Source organism: Neopsephotus bourkii, unplaced genomic scaffold, assembly GCF_033783945.1.
Source record: "Neopsephotus bourkii isolate Nb327-2 ecotype Australia unplaced genomic scaffold, CSIRO-AGI_Nbou_v1 NB_991, whole genome shotgun sequence".
Lineage (NCBI taxonomy): Eukaryota > Metazoa > Chordata > Aves > Psittaciformes > Psittacidae > Neopsephotus > Neopsephotus bourkii.
Genome location: NW_026901483.1, coordinates 3995301 through 4017732, shown reverse-complemented (window position 1 = coordinate 4017732; position 22432 = coordinate 3995301). Strand labels below are relative to the sequence as shown.

Here is a 22432-nt window from a genome sequence, read left to right as displayed (position 1 = left end):
CACCATGGGAGCAGAGCGTGGGCTATGCTTAGAGCATGGCTCTGCAAAGACTCAGAGAGTATTTCTAAAGAGAGAAGAAAAATTCAGCTGTAACCTTTACTGACCCTCACAGTTTGCTTACAACAGTGCCTACAGAGATGCTTCATATTGCCAAGAGAGACCAATAACCACACTCAACTGGTGCTCGCAGCCTCTCTTGCAAAGCACCAGTACACATGCCTCACCTCCTGAGAAGGGTTCACCAAACCTACCAGCCCATTTTGGTGACTTCAGACTGTATTCAAACCACACACTCATGGTTTTCCTCTACCACAAGTGCCAAAGAGCATCTTCCTCTCCCCATGCTGACACTGGTACCTGTTTGATAGCTGTAACAGTGATGACAAAGAAGAGAGGGAGGCCACTGGTCACCGGGCTGGTCGGCGTGTCCACTATCACCTGCAGAGAGAAGAAATGGACTGCTGACAAGTGGGTTGCAGGAAGCAGAAGCAGCAAGAACTCTGGTAACAGGAAGAATGGTGCTTATCCCATTGGGTGTACGTAACAACCCATCAGAGAAGGAAGGGACACATGAGAAGGACCACACAGGCATCCCCAGGAGTACTCTCCTCCATCTCCACCACCTCCTCCTGAAGACCATGGGATATCCTTGGGTGGGAAAAACCCTATCAGAAGTAGCTTAAAACCTACATTTGACCTTGCTGTAGTGGGAAGCAAAAGCCTGAATGAATGGGCTAATGAAGATGGGCTATGTAAGCACAAGTACTCAAAGTGTGGATGCCAACAAGCCTGCTCCCACCATGGGGTGCTCTGCAGAGGACTGAGGCAAGGAAGGACGATGAGCAGAGGCAGAAGCAATGAATGAAGGGAGAAACACCCTAATTTCTCACTGAACCACAGGAGGGTTGTTTCTCCTCTTTAATAGTGAAGATGGAGCACATCTGAAACCTAAAACACAGCTGGTTATGAGGAGGAGGACAACACCCATTGCCTTGAACTATCAACACTCAGAGGTTAAAAATAACATGCATCAGCCCAAATGACCTATGAAATACACTGCAGAATGGAACCTGAGTATTCAAGTAAAACAGACATCCACACTTTGCCTTCAAGCTCTCCAATTTGGAGTTCTGAGCATGATTTAAGCACAGCGACTGCCTCGGGGGTAGATAGCTGGATCCCTCCTGAGCTCACTGTGGCACTCAAGCAGCAAACCCAGGCTCCTCCATCATTAACTAAACCTTCGGGCTGCAGGTTCTGACTGTATCATGAGTTAGCCTGAAGGGTATGAACACCAGAATAGGTTCATAACTAGGAGGGAACAACGTAAGGGGAGGACTGCTCCCCCTTCATTTGGCCATTTCCCTGCTGTCTCTGCAGAGGATGGGAGCACAACAGGCAGATGGTGAGGGCTGTGGAGAGGGGGAACCTCGGCAGAAAGGCTTTGTGTGCCCACAAAAGGGCTTTGTCTGCCTCCACTTGTTTGCACTTCCCTGGCAGGCTCACAACCAGCAGCATCTGTATGTGTATTGTTCTGGCTGCCTGCAGAAAGCTGTGCTGAGGACAGGGCTGCTCTTATCAGCTGGCAGGAAGCTATGTGGATTTTAACCCTGCACTCTGCAATGTTACCCTGTGGAACTGCAGCCCCAGCGAGAAGAGCCAGAAGGTATTGAAGTGGGAGGAATACACCCCAAGAAGCAGCCAGGTAAGGGGTGTATGAGTTAAGTATGAACTAAGATAAGCACAACAGGAACTTCCAGGAACACAAAGCCCTGGCTCATTCCAACTGGTGTAAAGGTAGAAACTAGACTTTGGAATAACAACTTCATGAGAGGATAGATCCATGGACACATTGCACACAGCACATGTAATGGCCAGTCAACCAGGGTGGCATCACTGAATATAGGCAAGTCAGATCTTGGGAATACCAAAGGAGTTTCGGCTTTTAGCTGACAAAGGCACTGAAGACACAGTTGTGTGTATTTTGCTTAAACAAAATGATTTCTGCCCACACAAACACTGTTTTATGGACACAGGAGCACAAACATGAGATGAAGTCCCTGGAATAACTCATTTATGTGTTTGGACACTGCATTCCCAGCGCATCCCGTGGCTGAATACTGCTCTTCCCCTTTGTGGCTGGTAGAAAGCCGAGGGACACACAAGCAACAAGCCAGAACATCAAAGGCAGACTCCTTTGAAGCTATTTTTGAGCTGTTTCAGGACTTCAGCAGCTGCATTTGGATCCACTTAAAAGTGACAAAATCTTGTTATTTAATAGTTTCTTCCTAACTTATTGTTTAGGAGACTGAAAAACAGTCCAGAAGTCACCCCCATCAACCACAAGGGACATTTTTCATTGCTGGCACCTCCTAAATTAACTTAGTGCCATCAGCTTGGTCTGCCTACAAACACACTTGGACTATGCTTACTCCAAACCAGCCTCTTCCACCAGGAGCTTACTCTCAGTTCCCTCTGAATGTTGCAGTAGATGAACCAAAGCACTACTGTTAGTGCTCTATAGGTGTTTTCTGTTTAATGCATGTACTTCCTCTCTCTAAAACAAGAGCTGCATTTGGAATCAAGGAGTAATAGCCATTTTGATAGAGGGTTTCAGCAGCAGGTAGAACAGATGCACCAAGCAACCCCCAAGCGCTGTGATACTTCTCATGCAGCACATAGGGCAATTCCATTAGTTTAAAGATAAGCAGCAACATTTAAGCTATAGATACCATTTATCGAGGTATAACCCTTGGTATTTTAAGTGAATGGAGTGGCCTTGAGTGCTTTTCTAAGGCAGGTGGCATCCCAGAACAACAAGCACCCAGGGGCAGTCGGTTACTCTATACAGCAGCAAGTGTATTAGCGCTGTCAGGTTGGGTTTAGTTCACTTGGGTTTGTTGTTTCTCTAATAGAGCATAAGGGTTGCTTCCCTATTTTAAAGGTGCCCACAGAATAAAACCAAGGAGGGAAAGCCAGGCTCTTCTCACCCACATAAACCTGTGCTTAAAATGGGCAAGAAGCTGAACTACAGCTGGTTTTGGAAGTATAAAAGAATGCCTCATGTTCTTCACGGTCAGAGGGTCGAAGATAAAACGTGATACCACATCACTAAATGGCCAGCTACACAAAAAGGACATCCTGATCCCAGGGCATCGCTTGGGTTCGAGGTGGATTACAAATTCAGCCTGACAAAATGGAGCAAGGCCAGTGGAATCAGGAGATGGAGGCAAGCCAGATGATGCCGCATAGATCGGCCTTTCATGTGATGCTGCCAGGATGAGCCATCCATGGCCGTTATCCCAGGATCCCCCCTCTGCAGCAGCCACCGAAATGACTACAAATCATAACTCTTGACTCCAAGGATAAAGCACTTTAGACACTCATCTCTTAAACACACAGCCTAGAAGACAGTGATACCCCAGACATGAAGCACCAAACCCCAGATAAGTCCATCTAACAGCAGGATGCTTAGTAGCCCCACAGTGCCATTTAATTTGCTGAGGTAGTGTTCTAATGCCTATCTTCAGCCCTAAAGCAGCTTCACCTTCCCAAAGCTCAAGCTATGCATTTGCCTGAGTATAGCCTGTCTCTCCTGCTTGCCTGGAAACTCCCTCTAACTAAGATATACAGATATCACATAACTTGGGAAAACACAACAGAAGTAATAAAAGTGACCAAAAAACTAGACCTTAATTCTGTAGCATCAAATGTACCGTCACCAGTTGAGTGATCTCAACACTGAAAGAGTTATCATAGCTTTTTGATTGTTGTAGCAGTCAAACATCATCTCAGACAGTCCCCAGTTCTTTAATGCTTGGGATACCTCAATTATAACACAGCTTCCAACTAAAGAAGAGCCCAAACATCTCTTTCTAAGCACCACGGCCACTGCTGAACCTCAGTTCAAGCTGTGCGTGCATGAAACCCACCCCTGGCGTAGCTCTTACCTGCACGAGGAAGATGATGAGGAAGTAGAAGTTGGCAATTCTTCTAAACTGCTCGAACAGGTTCTTCGGGAGGAAGTTCCAGAGGGTGTACTGCGGGGAGACAAGGGGGGGTCACCAACACACCAAGGAGATACAGCTACAAAAGGGGAAGCATCTGCACAGAACAGGAAAGGGGTTGGTGCTTTAACCCAGCGAGGAGCAGCACAGTGAGGTGGCTGGTGTGCTCCAGGGAAAGGTCCAGGTCCCTGCTTCAAAACCAGGAGCACAATGGGTACCACCGAGCTCCTGCTTCTACATCCAGGTCCAGCCCTCCCTGTTGCATCCTTAAACACTGGTCTCACAGCTTTGTTTCTCTGCTTTAAAGCAGGAAACTATTTCTCTTTTGTCAAACTAACCCAAAGCACGTGGCTGGAGATGGTGAAGGGAAGATAAAACCAGGATCTGTTTCAGCAGACAGCTTCTAGGTAGACCTGATTTCATGAAGAGGCAACACACAGCGCTCAGATTCCAAAACCCATCTTAGAGCTGCCTTCCATTAAAAGAAAGTCCTGTTGCCCACATAAATGTGTTATTAGATTGTGGCTCAGTATCATTTTCAGAAGGCTGCTGAATCATTTGCTTTGGAGAACATGGGGAACTTAAGAACAACGTGGGAGATAATGGGTCTAATATCTGATCTTTCAGTCTGCCTCAAGCGGTAATAAGCAGCCAAGTCTCAAGACCAGTGTCCATTTGATAAGTAAAGACTGGTCAGGTAAGAAGAATCCATGCCCAGCAAACGTAAATGGAGAAAAAACAGCAAGGACACTACATTCAAGAATAAATCAGGGAAGAAGCAGAATTAGTGCTAAAGCAAAGCATTGTTAGAGAGGGAACTGAAACAGGAAGGACCCTCTTGTGTGCCAGCGAAGCATCAATGGGAATGTGACACAAGTTAAACATAAAACCTTTCCTCAGCATAAGCTGAGACAGCATAGACATAAATACAAGTAAGATCCAAGCTGCATAAAAAAAGGAAAGAAGGAAACCCCCCCCTTACAGCTCAAGGACATGAAACTGATGCCGAGCATCCTGAATCCTAAGCGACATAATCTGTATCCAGCTGTGTTGACAATATGGGATGCCACTTGTTTGATATTTCCCTCAAATTGGCTTCGAAGCTTTTGAAACAGCTTCATGAATGTCATGGAAAGAAAAAGCTAAGCAGAAGGCAGATGGGTGTCATCGCAGCTCTCCACCATAAACAAAAGCTGCATTAATACCGTCTGAATGTTTCCCCTTTCATCCCAAGGGATAAACAGAGCATGGTTATTTTTGTCCTATCTCAGGAGAGGAGAAAAAAAAACACCCATGGACCAAAAAAAGAAATAAGGGAATTGTGTTTTCCTATCCATTTATAAAATACCATTCCCACTGCCTTCTGCAAACCTGAGATGCTGGCATCTCACCCTGTGTTACACTTCACCTGTCCTCTCTTCCCAAAGGGAATGCCAAGATACATTTAAAAGGAAACCCCAAAACAAACCAAACCAACCCCACAAACCCAATGTGTCCATGTGCTTTGCTCTCACCCAGCCTAGAAGAAAGGAACTTGTACACACCCCCACTGGGATTGATAGGAAGGAAAAGAGGCCAATAGAGAGGCTGGAGCTGTGGTGTATGGTACGTACCAGGCTGCTCCACTTGCAAAGAGACCCTGCCATCCATCCCTGAGGAATCCAGAGTCCCTACGTTACTGTGGACAAGGGGATCAAGCTCACCTTGGAGGAGACGATCCTGTTGTCGCAGAACTTCTGTGCCACGTACGCATCTGTTTCCAAGACCGGCCGGTGCCCGACCACCACGGTGCGTGTCCCGACCCGCTTCTCCTCCCCAGCACACTGTGGGGCAACAGGAAAGGGGGAAATTGGCTTTGAGCTCAAAAAAAAGAGGTCAAATATTTGCATTAACGGCTTCTAGCTGAATGCACCGCAGTGCTCACTGGAAATAAGGTGGCTGGAACCTTAAAAGTTCCCTTCTCTGCTCCAGCAAAAGGATGGAGAACAGAAGCACACATAAGGTCATAAAGCAAAATCAATACAATACTGAGCCTACAACTGGGGTCCCCACCACTGCTCAGCCACTGAGCCCCCAGGTCCACAGTCCACCAGGACAACTCCTTGCTGATGTTCACCATGCTCCTGCCCTACGCAGGGCAGCTGGTCACAGAATGGTTTGGGTTGGAAAGGACCTTAAAGATCCCCCAGTTCCAGCCCCCTGCCATGGGCAGGGACACTTTCCATGGTGCCATGATTGCAGGCCCATCTGCCAGGCGAGTTTTCCTTCTCAAAGGAGAATATATCTTGACCAAGCACTTTAAGTCATGGGGAATATCATTTGTCTGCTACACAACTCTTCCTAGATCCAACCTGTAGAGCCCTTGGGTCTCTACACAGGCTTTAAACCTGGACCTCATGGGTACAATGGAAACTGCACCCTCCTTTACGCTTGCTCTCCTGTCAAACCCTCAAGTCCACCTTAAACATCCCAACACCACTCTGGTGCTCAAAGAACTGGGATTTAGCCTTAAGGAAGACGCACTTCTGCTATTGTGATATGTCCCACAAAACCAGAACTAACAAAGCTGTTTCACACCCCAAGCTTCCCAACAGACACGTGGGGTGCCAGCACTGCCCGCTTGTCTTGCTGGGGGTTTATTTTAAAGCAGGAGATGTCACCAGTGAGTGATAACCTGGGCTTGCTGCCCTGCAGCACCAGGGGAAGGACGAGGGGAACTGCAGCAGAACAACCTCAGAAGGGAAGCAAAGTGGCGTTATAGGAGCCCATCACCATGGGCTCTGTTTCCATCAGCTTCCAGCACCCTCGAGGCTCTCTGTGGACTGGAAAAGCCTCCTTTGAAAAGCATCAGAACTGTGCAATAGGTTAAAAACCAGCTCTTCATTCTGCCCAGGTTCCACCTCGCATACAACAAATGTCCCTGCCGCAGATGCTCAGAGCCAAGGGAGGAGAGCCGGCACCAAGAAGTCTATCGCAAGGTCAAACCTAACATTACAAAGCGTGGCCTTAAAACACCTATAAAGCGTGATCTTAGGCCAAACTAAGGGGGTTTTAGAGTTGTGGATTTCAGAACATGAGAGGATTTGTCACTGTTCATGGTTCAAGGGCATAAACAGGCCACAGGGCTGCTAGAGCACCAGCGGACACTGTTCATTCTCCACTTAATCATTAATCTTCAACCCTAGAGCTTGTTTGCTTTGAAACCCCACCAGGGCAGCTGCCACAGATGCCAAATCCCTGCCCCGTGTCAGCTGCCCGTCATGGGCTCAGCCCTGGCTCTGGCTCAGCATCCTGCTTATCCAAAGGGCCCATTGCAGGGAGCTTGTCAAGGGAAACCCAGCTAGAGAAAAGGCACTCTGAAAAGCCATGCTGAGCAGCAAGGCTCAGCGATGCTGAGCTCAGCGATGCTTGGGGAAGGGTAAAACACCAAAAGGAAAAGCCTAAACTAAAAGGTAAAAACCTAAGCCAGCCCTATCCATGTACCTGGAGCAGCGGCAACTGAATGGATCCGGCTGCTCCAGGAGCAGGATCTGCCCAAAGGAAGCAGCAGCTCTTCCTTCCCCTGGCTCCCCACCCATGTCTGCAGCACCTTTAATCACAGCAGTGCTTTTACACGCTACACGTCCTCAAGCCTCCACGGGATGATGCTTAGAGCAGCAGAACAAAGCTTCTCGCAGCCCTACCCCATGCCCCTGCATCTCCTGGATGCAGAGCCTGCAGCAGCCACCAGCACCCAGGCAGCTCCCATCTCCACTGGGCACATCTGGCGCCTCCAAACATGGACCGGGCACATCTGCATCCCAGTTAGGGAACACCAGCCCAGCACAGGGTGACCACCCTCCCAGCCTCATCACCACTACCCACAGCAGCAAACAGCACATCTGAATGAGAAACCAGACCCCAAAAAGGTTCCCTGATGCATCTGCTGCATTACGGATGTCGCAGCTATTGGTCTTGCCAACATGCACCCCGGGAGTGAAAGCCAGAGCCATTCATCCATGCCACAGCAGTGCAGGGGAGCAGGGACAGACTGTCCCCAAGCATGAAGTCCCTGTCAGGAGCTGGAACCAGGCTCGTGCCTGGAGAGCATCCCTCCGCCATGGGGAGGAAATGAGAGCTTCCCTGCCATGCTGCCAGCAGGGTGATGGGAAGGGTGAGGGTTTGCCCAACACAGGCATTGACATGGGAAGTACAGAGCTCTGGTTAGAACGGTCCTGGAAAAACATACACAGGGATTCACTGGGTAACAGTATCCATAAACAGCCACGGAAAACCTGGAGATGTGAAGCCCTGGGGCTTTCACCCCTCAACTCCCCTTCAGTTATGGACATGGAGCTGTTGGAATGAGTGCAGAGGAGGCCATGGAGATGCTGCGAGGGCTGGAGCAGCTCTGCTCTGGAGCCAGGCTGAGAGAGCTGGGCTGGGGCAGCCTGGAGAAGAGAAGGCTCCTCAAGGGGAGACCTGAGAGCAGCTCCAGTGCCTAAAGGGGCTGCAGGAAACCTGGAGAGGGGCTTGGGACAAGGGATGTAGGGACAGGGCAAGGGGAATGGCTTGAACCTGCCCAAGGGGAGACTGAGCTGAGCTCTTACGCAGAAGCTCTTCCCTGTGAGGGTGCTGAGGCGCTGGCACAGGGTGCCCAGAGAAGCTGTGGCTGCCCCATCCCTGGCAGTGCTCAAGGCCAGGTTGGACACAGGGGCTTGGAGCAAGCTGCTCCAGTGGAAGGGGTCCCTGCCCGTGGCAGGGGTTGGAGCTGGAGGAGCTTTGAGGTCCCTTCCCACCCAAACCCATCTGGGATTCTATGAGCACATCCCACAAAGATCCATGGTGCACCGGAGCCCTCTGCACTGGCAGCACAGGGACCAGTCCTCACTCTCTGGTCTACCCAGACTGCCACCACCTCTCCTGGCATTTCACTCCCCATTCCCTCCACCATCCCACAGCCCCGCACAAGGTGCTGGCTCAGCTCAGCAATTAAAAGCTCTTACTTTGACAAGCCCACCTCCAACAGCTCACTAATAGATTGCTAAGTCTTAATAACAGCTCTCAGCGGAGACGTAAGACGAGATTTAGGGAGTAACTGCCAGGCTTTGGGGAAAACCATAACCCATGCAGATCAGCAGGAGAGGATTTAGAGACTTTTCCCAAATGCTTTTCATAAAAAGAAAAAATTAATTCTGATAGGAAAAAAGAAAAAAAAAGGAAGAAAATATTTCTTGGATCCAATTCAAACAGCAGCCTCGTTGCCTGGGGGGTTTTATAAAGCCCATGGTCCACAGCACAAGGGTCAGCCCGTGCAAGCAAAAGCCAGTTTGTTCTGCTGTTTAGAGCGAAGCCTGGCAAAAGGATTACTGGAGGGAAACAGGACTGTGCTCCCCCCATACACCTGCATCACATCCCTGTGCCTCAGGCATGGTGTACACAGGAGCGCTGGGAGACCAGAGTGATCCATAGGGATGAGTGGTGTCAAACTGCCCACATGAGGGTCTGGGGGTGCTCTTGGGAGACCCAATAACCCAGATGAGCTCCCAACAGCACCCCAGGGGACACCACACACCCCAGGAATCAAAAGGATGGAGAGGAGGAGGTTGCTCTTGAGAAGAGCCACTGCCCTGCCTGCATCGCCTGAAGAGCATCCCTAGGGATGCAGGTCTCTCCTGCAGTGATTCAAGGTTCAGTTCAGGGCTCCTGTTCCACTCCCCCAGCATCTCCCCAGTCCATCATTGAGTTAATCACTCAAGAGGGCATCCAAACCAGATGTCCCCTGAAGGAGCTCAGCTGGAAGGCAACACCTACAGAGTGAAACACAAATCACGGGAGGTCAAGATGACGGTAGTGATGCTGTCCTGCCAGGAGCATCCTCTCGAGCTGGCAGCTCACCATCAATCCTCACTGCACACCTCGAGCAGGACCAGGTGCCTGGGATGCAGTAATCAATAACAGCATCACTGCCACTGATGCAGGCACACACAGCAGGGCAGAGTGCTGCTGTACTACGTCCCCCCTCACGCCATGGATAAATCCAGATACAGAACGTATTCCTGTTAAATATCTCCATGTAACCCAACTTCCCTGTGCTTTCAACTTGATATAAAGCTCACTTATTGCCCAAAGCAGCAGTTCTGAAAAGAGGGCATATGGGATAATGCTCTTGTACCTTGTCCACATTTAAAAAGCCCATCAACACACATCAATAGGTCAACTGAGGCTTGGCATTTTGCTACAAGCTTTTCTTGAGGAGTCAGGAACAGGTACAATTTAAAGGGCACCAGATCAGCACCATAAAAGCCAATGGATGCAGCTAATGACCCAGCATCATTTATGACTTGGAGTTGTTGGAGCATTACACAGAGATGGCAGAATTACATTCACAGCCCACACCACTCCCCATATTCTTTGCCTGAGCTTAGACAAGCCTCCCTTCATGCCCCTTTCCCACATGGATGTCCTGCCCCAGCACAGCAGCTCCCGCCTGGAATAGCTCCTCTTTCCCTGTATTTCTGGGAATCCATCACAGGAGCAGGCACAGGACCTGGCACTCAGAAAAAAACCGCAAAACTGGGTAAAAATTAGCAAACCTGGGTAAAAATTAATGGAGCGAGACCGAGTTCAACAGGAGAGGTGAACCCGCGCTCTGATGCCGCTGCTGACAAGCAGCCACTTGAAGGGGGCTATTTCTAGGGCAGCTGCAAAACACAGGGTTTAATTATATCCTCCATATGGAAAACAAATGTCTGCGCTACCTGCTGGCCCCGTTTCCAGAGAAATAGTGGCAGAAAAAGACATATCCCCATCATTCCGTTTACTGCAGTCTCAGAAAGCACCGAAATCAGAGCGAACTGAGAGCAGAAAGAACTCCTTTCATGTGTGCTGGAGATATCTTCAAGCCACAAAGTAAACACTAAATAACAGAGGGAAAATAAGGCCTAATACAAACCACAGGCATCTTAAAGGAGTCATCTGCTAAAACAAGAGATAATTATACAGTACAAGCACAAAGCTCAACCCTTTCAATGGAATCACAGCTTATATTAAATAGATGAAGGGGAAAGATTAAATCACATTACGCAGCTTAGAACTCGTGAATGGTTTAAAGCCAAATCACTCCCGTATTGCTCCATTTATCACAGAAGTAGTTGAGAAGACGACCTGGTTTACCAAAAAAGCCTGCAGAAATAACACCACCTCCAAACACAGCCTGTTCCAGCTCCCGGCTCCTTCAGTGCAGAGCCACCCCGAAAAACACATCCACAAGGCTAAAAAGGCTCCATAAATTTAGCATTGCATCCCCAAACCGCCCTGGAAAAGCCTCTCCCAGCACAGTGACCTCATTGCCCACCCACTATCTATTGAATTGCATTAGATTCCTACCAATGTTTCTTTCCCTCTTTGTCCTTAGTCATTTCTAAACAAATACAAGCGATGCTCTGGGTAAAGCCTTAATTCAGCAGCAAGGACTATGCTTACCCACAGCGACCACATTTTTAGGGAGATGTCCTGATGTAGAGAGAGAATTCCAGCGACTGGGATCAACCCCAGTGCCCTCCCCTAAGGGAAAGGGTCGATAACACGCACAGTCCTCTGGGAAAAAAGAACATTGCATTTCAAATACACAGAACCCCCAGGTCCAAGAGAAAGGGCTGAAGGTGAACACAGCTCCAAACTCACTGACCACAGGAGAGGACTTCCACTGCTCACCCCTAAGCAGATGAAAACCATGTGAGCCCCAGACCAAGAAGAACAACACGCAAGAGCAAAAGGGAGTCAACAGAAAATAACAGAACCACAGAATTGGTTGGGCTGGAAGGGACCTTAAAGGGTTTGCCTCCAGCCACAAAAGCCAAAGGTCTGGGCACTCTGATGCCCAACGCTGCAGCCTTCCCCATCCCACCTTGGGGACCAGTTCCCAGGGGCAATGGGAGGCAGCACGGCCCCAGCAGCACAGGCCAAAGGCAAATACAGTTGGGGTCACTTCTCAGCTCTAAACAGCTCCCTCCTGGAGAAGGCTTTCTAGCAACTTCTGCTGCTGCCCCTTGCTGTTGCCAGGAGATGGGCACCGCCCATGGAACCCTCATGGAACCCTGATGTCACAGTGATGCTGGAGAACTTGAGGGGCTGCTGGGGCCACACCCCTTCAGTCTGCTGAGCAGCAGGACCCAGCCTGGCTGCTTGGGGGACACTTGGAGCCAAGGGGTGGAACCAGGCAGTTTTGGAGACCTCTTCAGGGGAGGCATCCTCAGCTTGGGCCATGACCCAAAGAGGTGACACGGGAGCACCTTGGGCTGCTGCCACCGCACCTCCCACAAAAGAAAACTCCTTCAGGGTTTGCCTGATGAACCCTGGGCCCTGACCATGCAATTTTGTGTTTCAGAGACCTCCGCACCCGACTCCTTCCTCGTCTTCCTATGGAACCTCGTCTCCAGCTTCCAGTTCCATTCCATCTGGTGGGGAGACAACGGGAGCTGCGTGGTTATCGCAGATAACCTCTTCGAAGATGAGGTTCTCAGCAAGAGGACCGCACGTCTGGCCCTCCAGGCTGAGAGCCTGAATGAATTCTTTGTCCGCCTCCACCTCCACGGCTTCTGCAGGATGGAGGAGGATATGGCTGTGGAAATCCCCATCAGGGAGCTGCGGGCAGTGGCAGCAGCAGGGCCTGCTCTGGGACAGGTACGTTGGTTCCTCCACACACAAAAGAACCCTCAATCACCTTGTGGCAGCTGCTCAGTGCTGACAAGATACACGGCAGCACCACCATTATTCCCAACAGGCCCATGCCACACTCAGGTGCTCTAAATGAGACCTGTTTGGGTTTCTCCATTGGATTTTAGCCTTTTGAAGCCCCTACACTTCTCTGCTCCCAGCAGCTGGAAACACAAGGGTGGTTCTGACTGACCAAAACTCTACCCTACCATTGCATTCAGCCAAAACTGCTGAGGTTTAAAATGCCCCACAAAGTCCTTTGGAACACCCGCGTTTGCCTTTTCCGATGCAGATGCCGAGTTACCGGCTCTCTGTCTCTCTCCTCCTTGCACCGATGCCAACTGACTCCTCTCCTTTGCATTTGTAGCTGCTCTTCTTCTACCATCCCTACTTCCAACGGGATTACCCCAACCTCAACAAGATCCAGAGGATGGCAGAAAGCGCCATGGAGCGCCTGAGAGCGGCCGCTGCAGCCCCCCTGAGCACCAGCGTCCAGGACACCAGGACGAGAAGCCACCAGCGTGGTGCTGAGCCTGGTGCAGGAGCTGCAGAGGAGCAGCACAACACCCAGCCCTCTGCAGCCACCCGCTCCACCCGCACCAGGCGCGGGGCTGCTGCATCCAGTGGCCCCTCTGCCCCAAAACGGAGGCGGAGGTAGATAGGAACAGCCATAGAGTAGAGATAGGGTATAGGTTAGGGTAGGAGTAAGTTACTGTTGTTGTTGGGGTATTTCTGATATAAATGACATCATTTCTCATCAATAAAAGCTGCCGTGTGCTGTCTCTGCAGTCTCACAGTCGCTGTCTCCACACCCAGGCCGGGGGTTGCCTTCAGGGTCATGAAGGGTTTGGCTCCAGCCACAAAAGCCAAAGGTCCCAGTTCAATGGCAGAGGCTCTGCCCGTGCTGCTCTGCAAGGCAGGGGAGCACAGGAGCAGCCTGGCTGCTCGGCTTCTCCTCTGCACCTTAAAGACCACCTCAAAGCTCCTCCAGCTCCAACCCCTGCCACGGGCAGGGACCCCTTCCACTGGAGCAGCTTGCTCCAAGCCCCTGTGTCCAACCTGGCCTTGAGCACTGCCAGGGATGGGGCAGCCACAGCTTCTCTGGGCACCCTGTGCCAGCGCCTCAGCACCCTCACAGGGAAGAGCTTCTGCCTAAGAGCTCAGCTCAGTCTCCCCTCGGGCAGGTTCAAGCCATTCCCCTTGCCCTGTCCCTACATCCCTTGTCCCAAGCCCCTCTCCAGGTTTCCTGCAGCCCCTTTGGGCACTGGAGCTGCTCTAAGGTCAGGCTCCATGGACTTCAGAACCTGCAGCTGACACAACTGTTCCTGCAGCCATGGTCCTTCAACTCAGGACTGGGGTGACAGCTTTCAAAAGGCTGAGAGAACATCACTGAGTGTCCTGGCTTGGGTCTAACGGTTCTGGCTCAAGGAAAAGCAGAGGAACCCATCCCAAAAAGGCACAGGAGTGCAGAGCACCGCTTTATTTCACATGCAGGATCAGTGCAGGTGGTGTTTCACTTGTACTTCATCCTGCAGAGCAGCACGGAGCCCTGCTGAAAGCTGAGAGCATCACCCAGCACATGCACAGCTGTGACAGCAGCAGCGCTGCTGCAATCACAGCGGGGTTACTCCACACAAGAGGCCTGGGGCATTTCTGCATGGGGGGAAGGTGCCCAAGGGAGAACCTTCAGGTCTGGGCACTCTGATGCCCAACGCTGCAGCCTTCCCCATCCCGCCTTGGGGACCAGTTCCCAGGGGCAATGGGAGGCAGCACGGCCCCAGCAGCACAGGCCAAAGGCAAATGCAGTTGGGGTCACTTCTCAGCTCTAAACAGCTCCCTCCTGGAGAAGGCTTTCTAGCAACTTCTGCTGCTGCCCCTTGCTGTTGCCAGGAGATGGGCACCACCCATGGAACCCTCATGGAACCCTGATGTCACAGTGATGCTGGAGAACTTGAGGGGCTGCTGGGGCCACACCCCTTCAGTCTGCTGAGCAGCAGGACCCAGCCTGGCTGCTTGGGGGACACTTGGAGCCAAGGGGTGGAACCAAGTGACGAGAGAGACCTCTTCAGAGGAGGCATCCTCAGCTTGGGCCATGACCCAAAGAGGTGACACGGGAGCACCTTGGGCTGCTGCCACCGCACCTCCCACAAAAGAAAACTCCTTCAGGGTTTGCCTGATGAACCCTGGGCCCTGACCATGCAATTTTGTGTTTCAGAGACCTCCGCACCCGACTCCTTCCTCGTCTTCCTATGGAACCTCGTCTCCAGCTTCCACTTCCACTCCATCTGGTGGGGAGACAACGGGAGCTGCGTGGTTATCGCGGATAACCAATTTGAGATTGAAGTTCTCAGCAGGAGGGAAGCACGCAGGGCCCTCAATGCTGAGAGCCTGAATGAATTCATCGACCGCCTCCACCTCCATGGCTTCTGTAGAATGAAGGATGATATGGTAGTGGAAATCCCCATCAGGGAGCTGCGGGCAGTCACAGCAGCAGGGCCTGCTCTGGGACAGGTACGTTGGTTCCTCCACACACAAAAGAACCCTCAATCACCTTGTGGCAGCTGCTCAGTGCTGACAAGATACACGGCAGCACCACCATTATTCCCAACAGGCCCATGCCACACTCAGGTGCTCTAAATGAGACCTCTTTGGGCTTCTCCATTTAATTTTAGCCTTTTGAAGCCCCTACACTTCTCTGCTCCCAGCACTGGAAACACAAGGGTGGTTCTGACTGACCAAAACTCTACCCTACCATTGCATTCAGCCAAAACTGCTGAGGTTTAAAATGCCCCACAAAGTCCTTTGGAACACCCGCGTTTGCCTTTTCCGATGCAGATGCCGAGTTACCGGCTCTCTGTCTCTCTCCTCCTTGCACCGATGCCAACTGACTCCTCTCCTTTGCATTTTGTAGCTGCTCTTCTTCTACCATCCGTATTTCCAACGGGATTACCCCAACCTCAACAAGATCCAGAGGATGGCAGAAAGCGCCATGGAGCGCCTGAGAGCAGCCGCTGCAGCCCCCCCGAGCACCAGCGTCCAGGACACCAGGACGAGAAGCCACCAGCGTGGTGCTGAGCCTGGTGCAGGAGCTGCAGAGGAGCAGCACAACACCCAGCCCTCTGCAGCCACCCGCTCCACCCGCACCAGGCGCGGGGCTGCTGCATCCAGTGGCCCCTCTGCACCAAAACGGAGGCGGAGGTAGATAGGAACAGCCACAGAGTAGAGATAGGGTATAGGTTAGCATAGGAGTAAGTTACTGTTGTTCTGGGGTATTTCTGATATAAATGACATCATTTATCGTCAATAAAAGCTGCCGTGTGCTGTCTCTGCAGTCTCACAGTCGCTGTCTCCACACCCAGGCCGGGGGTTGCCTTCAGGGACATGAAGGGTTTGGCTCCAGCCACAAAAGCCAAAGGTCCCAGTTCAATGGCAGAGGCTCTGCCCGTGCTGCTCTGCAAGGCAGGGGAGCACAGGAGCAGCCTGGCTGCTCTGCTTCTCCTCTGCACCTTAAAGACCACCTCAAAGCTCCTCCAGCTCCAACCCCTGCCACAGGCAGGGACCCCTTCCACTGGAGCAGCTTGCTCCAAGCCCCTGTGTCCAACCTGGCCTTGAGCACTGCCAGGGATGGGGCAGCCACAGCTTCTCTGGGATTAATAAAAGAAATTACCAAGAACCAACACTTTGTCCTTTAAACCATGGTCAGCATATGATGAGGCTCAACACCCTGACCTCATCCGTGGTCCTCATGGAGATGACCATGTGATGGATGATGTGCAGCACAGCATTATCGACCCACACTGCCCTATACTTAATGCCACTCAAAGTGCATCCAGTGATGCATGTAGCCCTGGCCAAAGCCTGTCCCGTTGTCTCCCCTGTCCCGTGGACATGCTGTTTCACCATATGGGCATGCAGGAAGGTCACCTTCACCAAGGACGATGGGCTGGAGAACAGCAGAGCCCAACCAGGCTGTTTCCTGGAAAAGCTGACTTGGACAAATAAAGGCACTGATAAAAGCAGAGACAGACAGGGCAGGGCGGGGGGAGCAGGGGAAAGGGCTACTTGAAAGATTTAGGAAGGGTGGAGAGAGGAAATACAAGTTTCTTTCCCTAGATAACACATTTACAGCATGGTCCAGCCCTCTCCTTATGGATCACAGCTTCTGTTTACTGTCAGGTTCACATATGATGCAGAAAGCCATACAGCAAAGCCAGCATCCATCTGCTGGGACAGCATCATTTCAGCGCTGCTGGCTTATGGGAAACCTCTTGCTCCTGCTTCAAACTATCCAACCTCTAGAAGTTCTGAGGATCTCAACTCTTTCTTCCCCTTTCTCATCTTAGAATACAGGCAGTCTTTTTGTTCTTGGCAGTCCAAAGGAAAAGTCCGACCAACACGCTGCCAGCACTGAGGATTCAGGCTCATAGGAACACTTCAAACTTGAGAACTGAAAAAGGATATTGAACAAGAGCCAAATGTTTTGCAGAGGTCACAAAGCAAATACAACGAGGTCTTCCCATCTCCGAACCTCCTGCTCAAGCTGTGAGCATATGTCTGCTCATCGGCAGCTATTTTAGCAGGGCACAAGCTCTGCAGAGCAGTGATTTGCCCTGGCAAAAGCTAAAATAAGAGCAAACTGGAAAAAAACCCCTTCAAGTTTGCAGTTGTCCAGCTTGCATCAGCCAGCAGAGCTGCAATTTGGTGGTTTTCCCGTTGCTTTCTGGTCCTCCAGCGCCTGAGCTCTTCAGTTATGGAAACAAAAATGCACCCTAAATACCATGTTGGGCATCCCAGCCCAGCCAGGCTTTACTCTGCCCTCTGCCTCCTACAAGCATTTTGCCCCTTTTTAAGTCTTCCCATCATTTCAGAGCCAGGCTAACAAATTAGCAAGGAACTCATTTCCCAAAGCAGTTTCCTCCCTTTCCTTATGGAAGCAAGGATGCTCACCAACAGGGGCAGATGCTGCAGACGCCATCACTGCAGCAGCCCAGAGGCTGGTACCCAGGGCTGCCCAACCTGCATCCTCCAGGTAAAGCTTTCTGCAGGGAGGATGTCCTACTTCCCACGTACCCAGAGGGATGGGAGGGCAGGTCCAGGCGTCATGAGGTGACTGAGCCCCACACCAGCATCATGGGGTGATCATCACCTGTACTGCAATGGGTACCCAAGGTCCAAGCCCCTCCACTCAGATGAAGTTTTTCAACTCAAAAAACCCCTAAAAGCTGCGTTTTTCTAACCCACCCTGTGCTCTACTGCAGAGAAATGTCTTTACAGAAGTAGCAGGAGATAAAAGGCAGAAGAGAAGGAGAATTTACCTACTTTACCCATTGCTCCACATCCAAAATCAGCCCTAGATCTCACTGGGAGCAGTTTATGTCCGGATACCGCATTAACCACCAGTTTCACCCACGGGGCTGCAGGCACAGTTACACAAGGATACTGAATCAGTGCAATCCACCCAGTCAGGACAGAAACCCTCAACATGTGGCCTAGAACTGTTTAACTTCAGGAAATCCTTTTGGCTCCTGTTCCTGCCAGGCTGGGTGAAGCAGCTGCAGAGCAGCTCCAGTGAAGCACAACTGCCTGAGGCTGACCGAGCATCCGCACTGAGCAACACCAGCACTGCATTTTGCAGTGGGAAGGAAATCCACTTATCCACAGGGACATGAAGGCAAGGACTGGGACAGCTCCAGGATGCTGGGCTTGGTGCTCAAAGGGTTTCAGTGTGGTCCATCAGCTGCAAAACAGGGCAGCATCCCGGGAGATGACTCAGAGCCATCCCCATCCACTGGGATCAGGGTGTTCCTACCCTCACAGTTACAAGAGAAGCTCAAACCCAATGTTTCCTCTCTTTGCACATCTGATCTTCCCACCCTGCACTTACTGGAATGGTACTTGTCAAGTGGAAAGTCCCACTTCCATCCATTCAACTGCCCAGGAGGAAACCACCCCGCAGAAACAATGTCTTAGTGATACGGTTTAGTGGTGGACTTGGCAGTGCCGGGGTAAAGGTTGGGCTTGATGATCTTAAAGGTCTTTTACAACCTGGTTGATTCTATGTGCTTGAGAGTGTTGATTTGGCTGATGCAAGGATGATGTCCTCTGGGTATCACAGCTAATTCTAGTGCACTCCCTCAGCAAACATGTGTAAGAAAAGGGGAGCTGGAAGTAAAGGGCAATAGAGTAAGAACTAAACAAATAGGAATAAAACCCATCCACAGCTCAGAGCGAACAAGACTGACACACAAACACCACTAAAACATTAGAAATCAATCAATATTGCATTCTAAGCTTGGCTTTGCAGCCCATATAAGAGCAAGCCTGCTCTGAGCGGGTACCCCCAGTGTAGCCCCAAAGCAGTGCTCAGGGCACTACAGGTAGCTTGGCTTTGTGTGAACAAAAGGAAGGAATTCCCCAGAAATTACCCCAAAAGGTGGCAGGGCTGCTCACGAAGTGCATTTTGTGTTTTCCCTACATTTAATTTCCCAGCAGTGAGATTTTATAATGATTTTTTCCCTTTTAAGCCAACTGAGACTCCAGCAATGGAGCCCAGCATCACTGCAGCCTGTTGGTGCTTGGGTTTTATTACTGCTGAAAAGATCTTGGATTGCAATACCAAAGAAAGGGAAAAAGCAGCTTCAAATAGTCAAGTCTGGCCTGTTGCACATCTTACACAGCTCTTCTAGAGCCTTAACAAGACAAATAGCATCCCTCTGGCTTGAAAATCAGTGCCTCTGCCACAATACTGCAAACAAATTACATCTACCAAGTGAGTGTTGCCTCTGCTTCCTGCTTTAATAGCTTTATATCACCTTATGAAGGTATACAGCGTGCTTTAAGATAGGCCAGACATAAAGACTGCTTGCTGCCCCATTGAAAATACACAGCTAGGAATTACCAAGCCCAAGGGCCCTTTCACCTATAGATGCTGCACAATCCAGCTGAAAACACAAGGGAAAAGCACACAGCAAAGCATTACTCACCCAAGGCCACAAAGGAGCTTGACAGGAAACCTGTTTGAGTTGTGAGAAACACCAAGGAGCCGGATTTGCTCTCAAAATACCTGGCTATGAGGGCCTGGCGTGCGCTCATCCCTCCTTTCTGCTGCAGGAGGAGAGGAAAGAGCCCTTTACAAACAGCCGGATCTGAACTAAGTGCATCAGGCTTTCAGTAAGGAGAGCAGGACAAATATCTCTGAACCACAGCCGCTATCCATTACAACTGGATGTCAAGAGCAGGCATGCCTTTAGATTAAACTGGCTTCAGCTCGAATTCCACCTTAAACTGAATGACTAAAGCTATGGGATGCTACAAAACATCCTGGCTACACCCGAGAAACAGCCCATATACAAAAATACGTACTTAATGCACCTATATATTGCACATATACATAATGAATGCATGCACATTGTATACATGTATATTTAATGCATATATATATTGAAGTCACTGCAGCCTGTGGGCAGAACAGGCTTTTCCTGACACAGCAGCCAGGCAGGAGCTGGGAAAGGGCAGGAGACCTTTTAAAGCAGGGAAGTTTCACTGTTTCCTCAGGCTACAAGTTAGGAAACCAAGCTTAAAACAGCATGCCCATCCCCTGCAGTACCAACATCACCCTCCTACCCTGTACGGGTGATGGCAACCCGTGCAGCAGCTCCATGCACAAGTCTTGGAGTGAAGTTTATTGCAAAAAGCCAAATGCTAAGTGCCCAAATCAAATGGTAACCAAGTAGTGAACAAGTTGCTGGTGGGATACTGGATAATTCAAAGCAATTCAGCAAGCTGCAGTGTGATGGTTACACTGAAAGCAGCAGGGGCTGCCTTGTAGTTGTAGAGCCAGCCTGAGAAAAGGGTGCAGGAGACACAGGAGAGCAAAACTATGGAAGAGAATAGAAATGGCTTATAGCCATCAGCAACATGAGCAGCAGTGTCCCTACTCCCTATTTCCAGTGAGCAGGGCACACTTTCTGACCAGCACGGTGTCCCTAAGGGGAAGACACAGTCTGAGCACAGCATCTCCACCGATGCATCCTTCATGCAGCATCACTGCTAACAACCACCCAGCAGCATGAGGCTCCTCAATACAGGAGCTCATCACTGACATGCAGCAAAGAGCCACAGCCCAGCACCCTGAGCTGCTGGGATCGGCCTCTGCATGGTCCCACCAGGCAGAGAAAGCTGCAAAGCTCCAGGTTCACAAGGGGAAACACCAGATAATGCCTGCCAGGGATGGGGCAGCCACAGCTTCTCTGGGCACCCTGTGCCAGCGCCTCAGCACCCTCACAGGGAAGAGCTTCTGCCTAAGAGCTCAGCTCAGTCTCCCCTCGGGCAGGTTCAAGCCATTCCCCTTGCCCTGTCCCTACAGGCCCTTGTCCCAAGCCCCTCTCCAGGTTTCCTGCAGCCCCTTTAGGCTGCTCTAAGGTCTCACCCTTAAGGAGCCTCCTCTACTCCAGGTTGAACAGATGGCCATGGGATGGACAATGAGAAGCAGATTTAAATCTGAACCCATAGATAAGTGTTTTCTAAGCTCACTATGGGATAAAATATCTAGGCACAGGGCAAAAGCAGCCACCTGCTCCTAGCATAGCCTAACTGACTCGCCTGGGCAGGGCTCAGTGGGGACCAGAGGACACTTTAGGGCAGAAGGGCACCAAAGCCACCATCCAAGCTGGGGAATTCACACAGGAGAACCTCCACAGCACCCTCCAGCCCCAGCACCCACTTCCTGCACACAGCTACATACATACAGGAAACTCTCTCAGAAAACCCCAACCAAATGCCGCCAGGGCAGGGCAAAGGGGTTAACAGTGCACTCACCCACCCCATGCCCACGTTCCTTGTCCACCCCACAAGGACAGTGGGTTAAAGTCCCCCAAAGGGATACACAGTCCCACACCATGAGGAATTCACAGCCAGATGATGCTTTCCTGTTGCACATGTCTTGCAGATAAGAGATGCAAGAAGCGTGGGTACCACGGGAGGAGGATGCTCACGTGGACCCATCCTGCATCACTACAAACTTGGCCACTGGCAGGATAACAACTTTGGTGTGACGGTTCCCCTTGGCTTACAGACTCCACCAACAGCCTCCAGCAGCTTTGCTGCTAACTGGTATTAACACAGAAACCTCTCTCTTCAAGAGGACATCAACGGTCACAGCCAGAAAGCGGCAGTTTTACTCAGAAAGGAAGTGCACAAACCAAAGGCAACAGGATGAAATCAGAGGCAACGCTATTAATAGCCAGCCTGTTTGCTTTTACAGTTTTGGTTGTTAAAAGCAGATTGCCATGCCTTCAGCTGCAGCTCCGGACCTTCCCCACACAGCCCACACTAGCATTATTACTCTTCTATGCAACTGGAGGCACAAACGATGCTGAGTGTTGAATAAAACACAGCCTCGAGACACGTGTTCCTCCCCACTGGGATGTTCCTGCACAGCACAGGTTTAACTGGCAGCCCCATTTCCCATTAATGTTTGACCAGTGCTCTCCAGTCCCCCCTTACAGCGATTCCCAACCTCTCCAAACTTTAACTACACACATGAATTTTTCATGCAGCTGCTTGTCCAGTGCTGGGAAAGGAGGTTTTTGGTTGAGTTTTATGTATTTATAGCCAAATGGTTGAGCTATTTCTGGGAGTAAGGCTACGGTTAGGACACTGCTGTGAACGGTTAAAGAGATGGGTACAGGGATCTGAGAAACTCCCATAGGATGGCTAGGGTTGGAAAG

The 22432-nt window shown here is 50.7% G+C and overlaps 1 protein-coding gene across 6 annotated transcripts in view; it reads right to left on the bottom strand.

The window, feature by feature from the left end:
- Positions 1 to 22432, bottom strand: part of ATP11C (ATPase phospholipid transporting 11C) — a 60928-nt gene that overhangs the window by 33767 nt on the left and 4729 nt on the right. For 5 of the 6 annotated variants that reach the window (XM_061359707.1, XM_061359705.1, XM_061359704.1 and 2 more), the window contains exons 2-4: positions 5711 to 5830; positions 3951 to 4040; positions 358 to 438 (exon numbers count right to left, since the gene is read on the bottom strand). In XM_061359707.1, coding sequence (XP_061215691.1) covers positions 358 to 438; positions 3951 to 4040; positions 5711 to 5830 — 291 coding nt within the window. Of the gene's footprint in view, positions 1 to 357; positions 439 to 3950; positions 4041 to 5710; positions 5831 to 11471; positions 11570 to 22432 lie in introns of those variants that run through there. The other variant, XM_061359703.1, reaches the window with a different exon arrangement.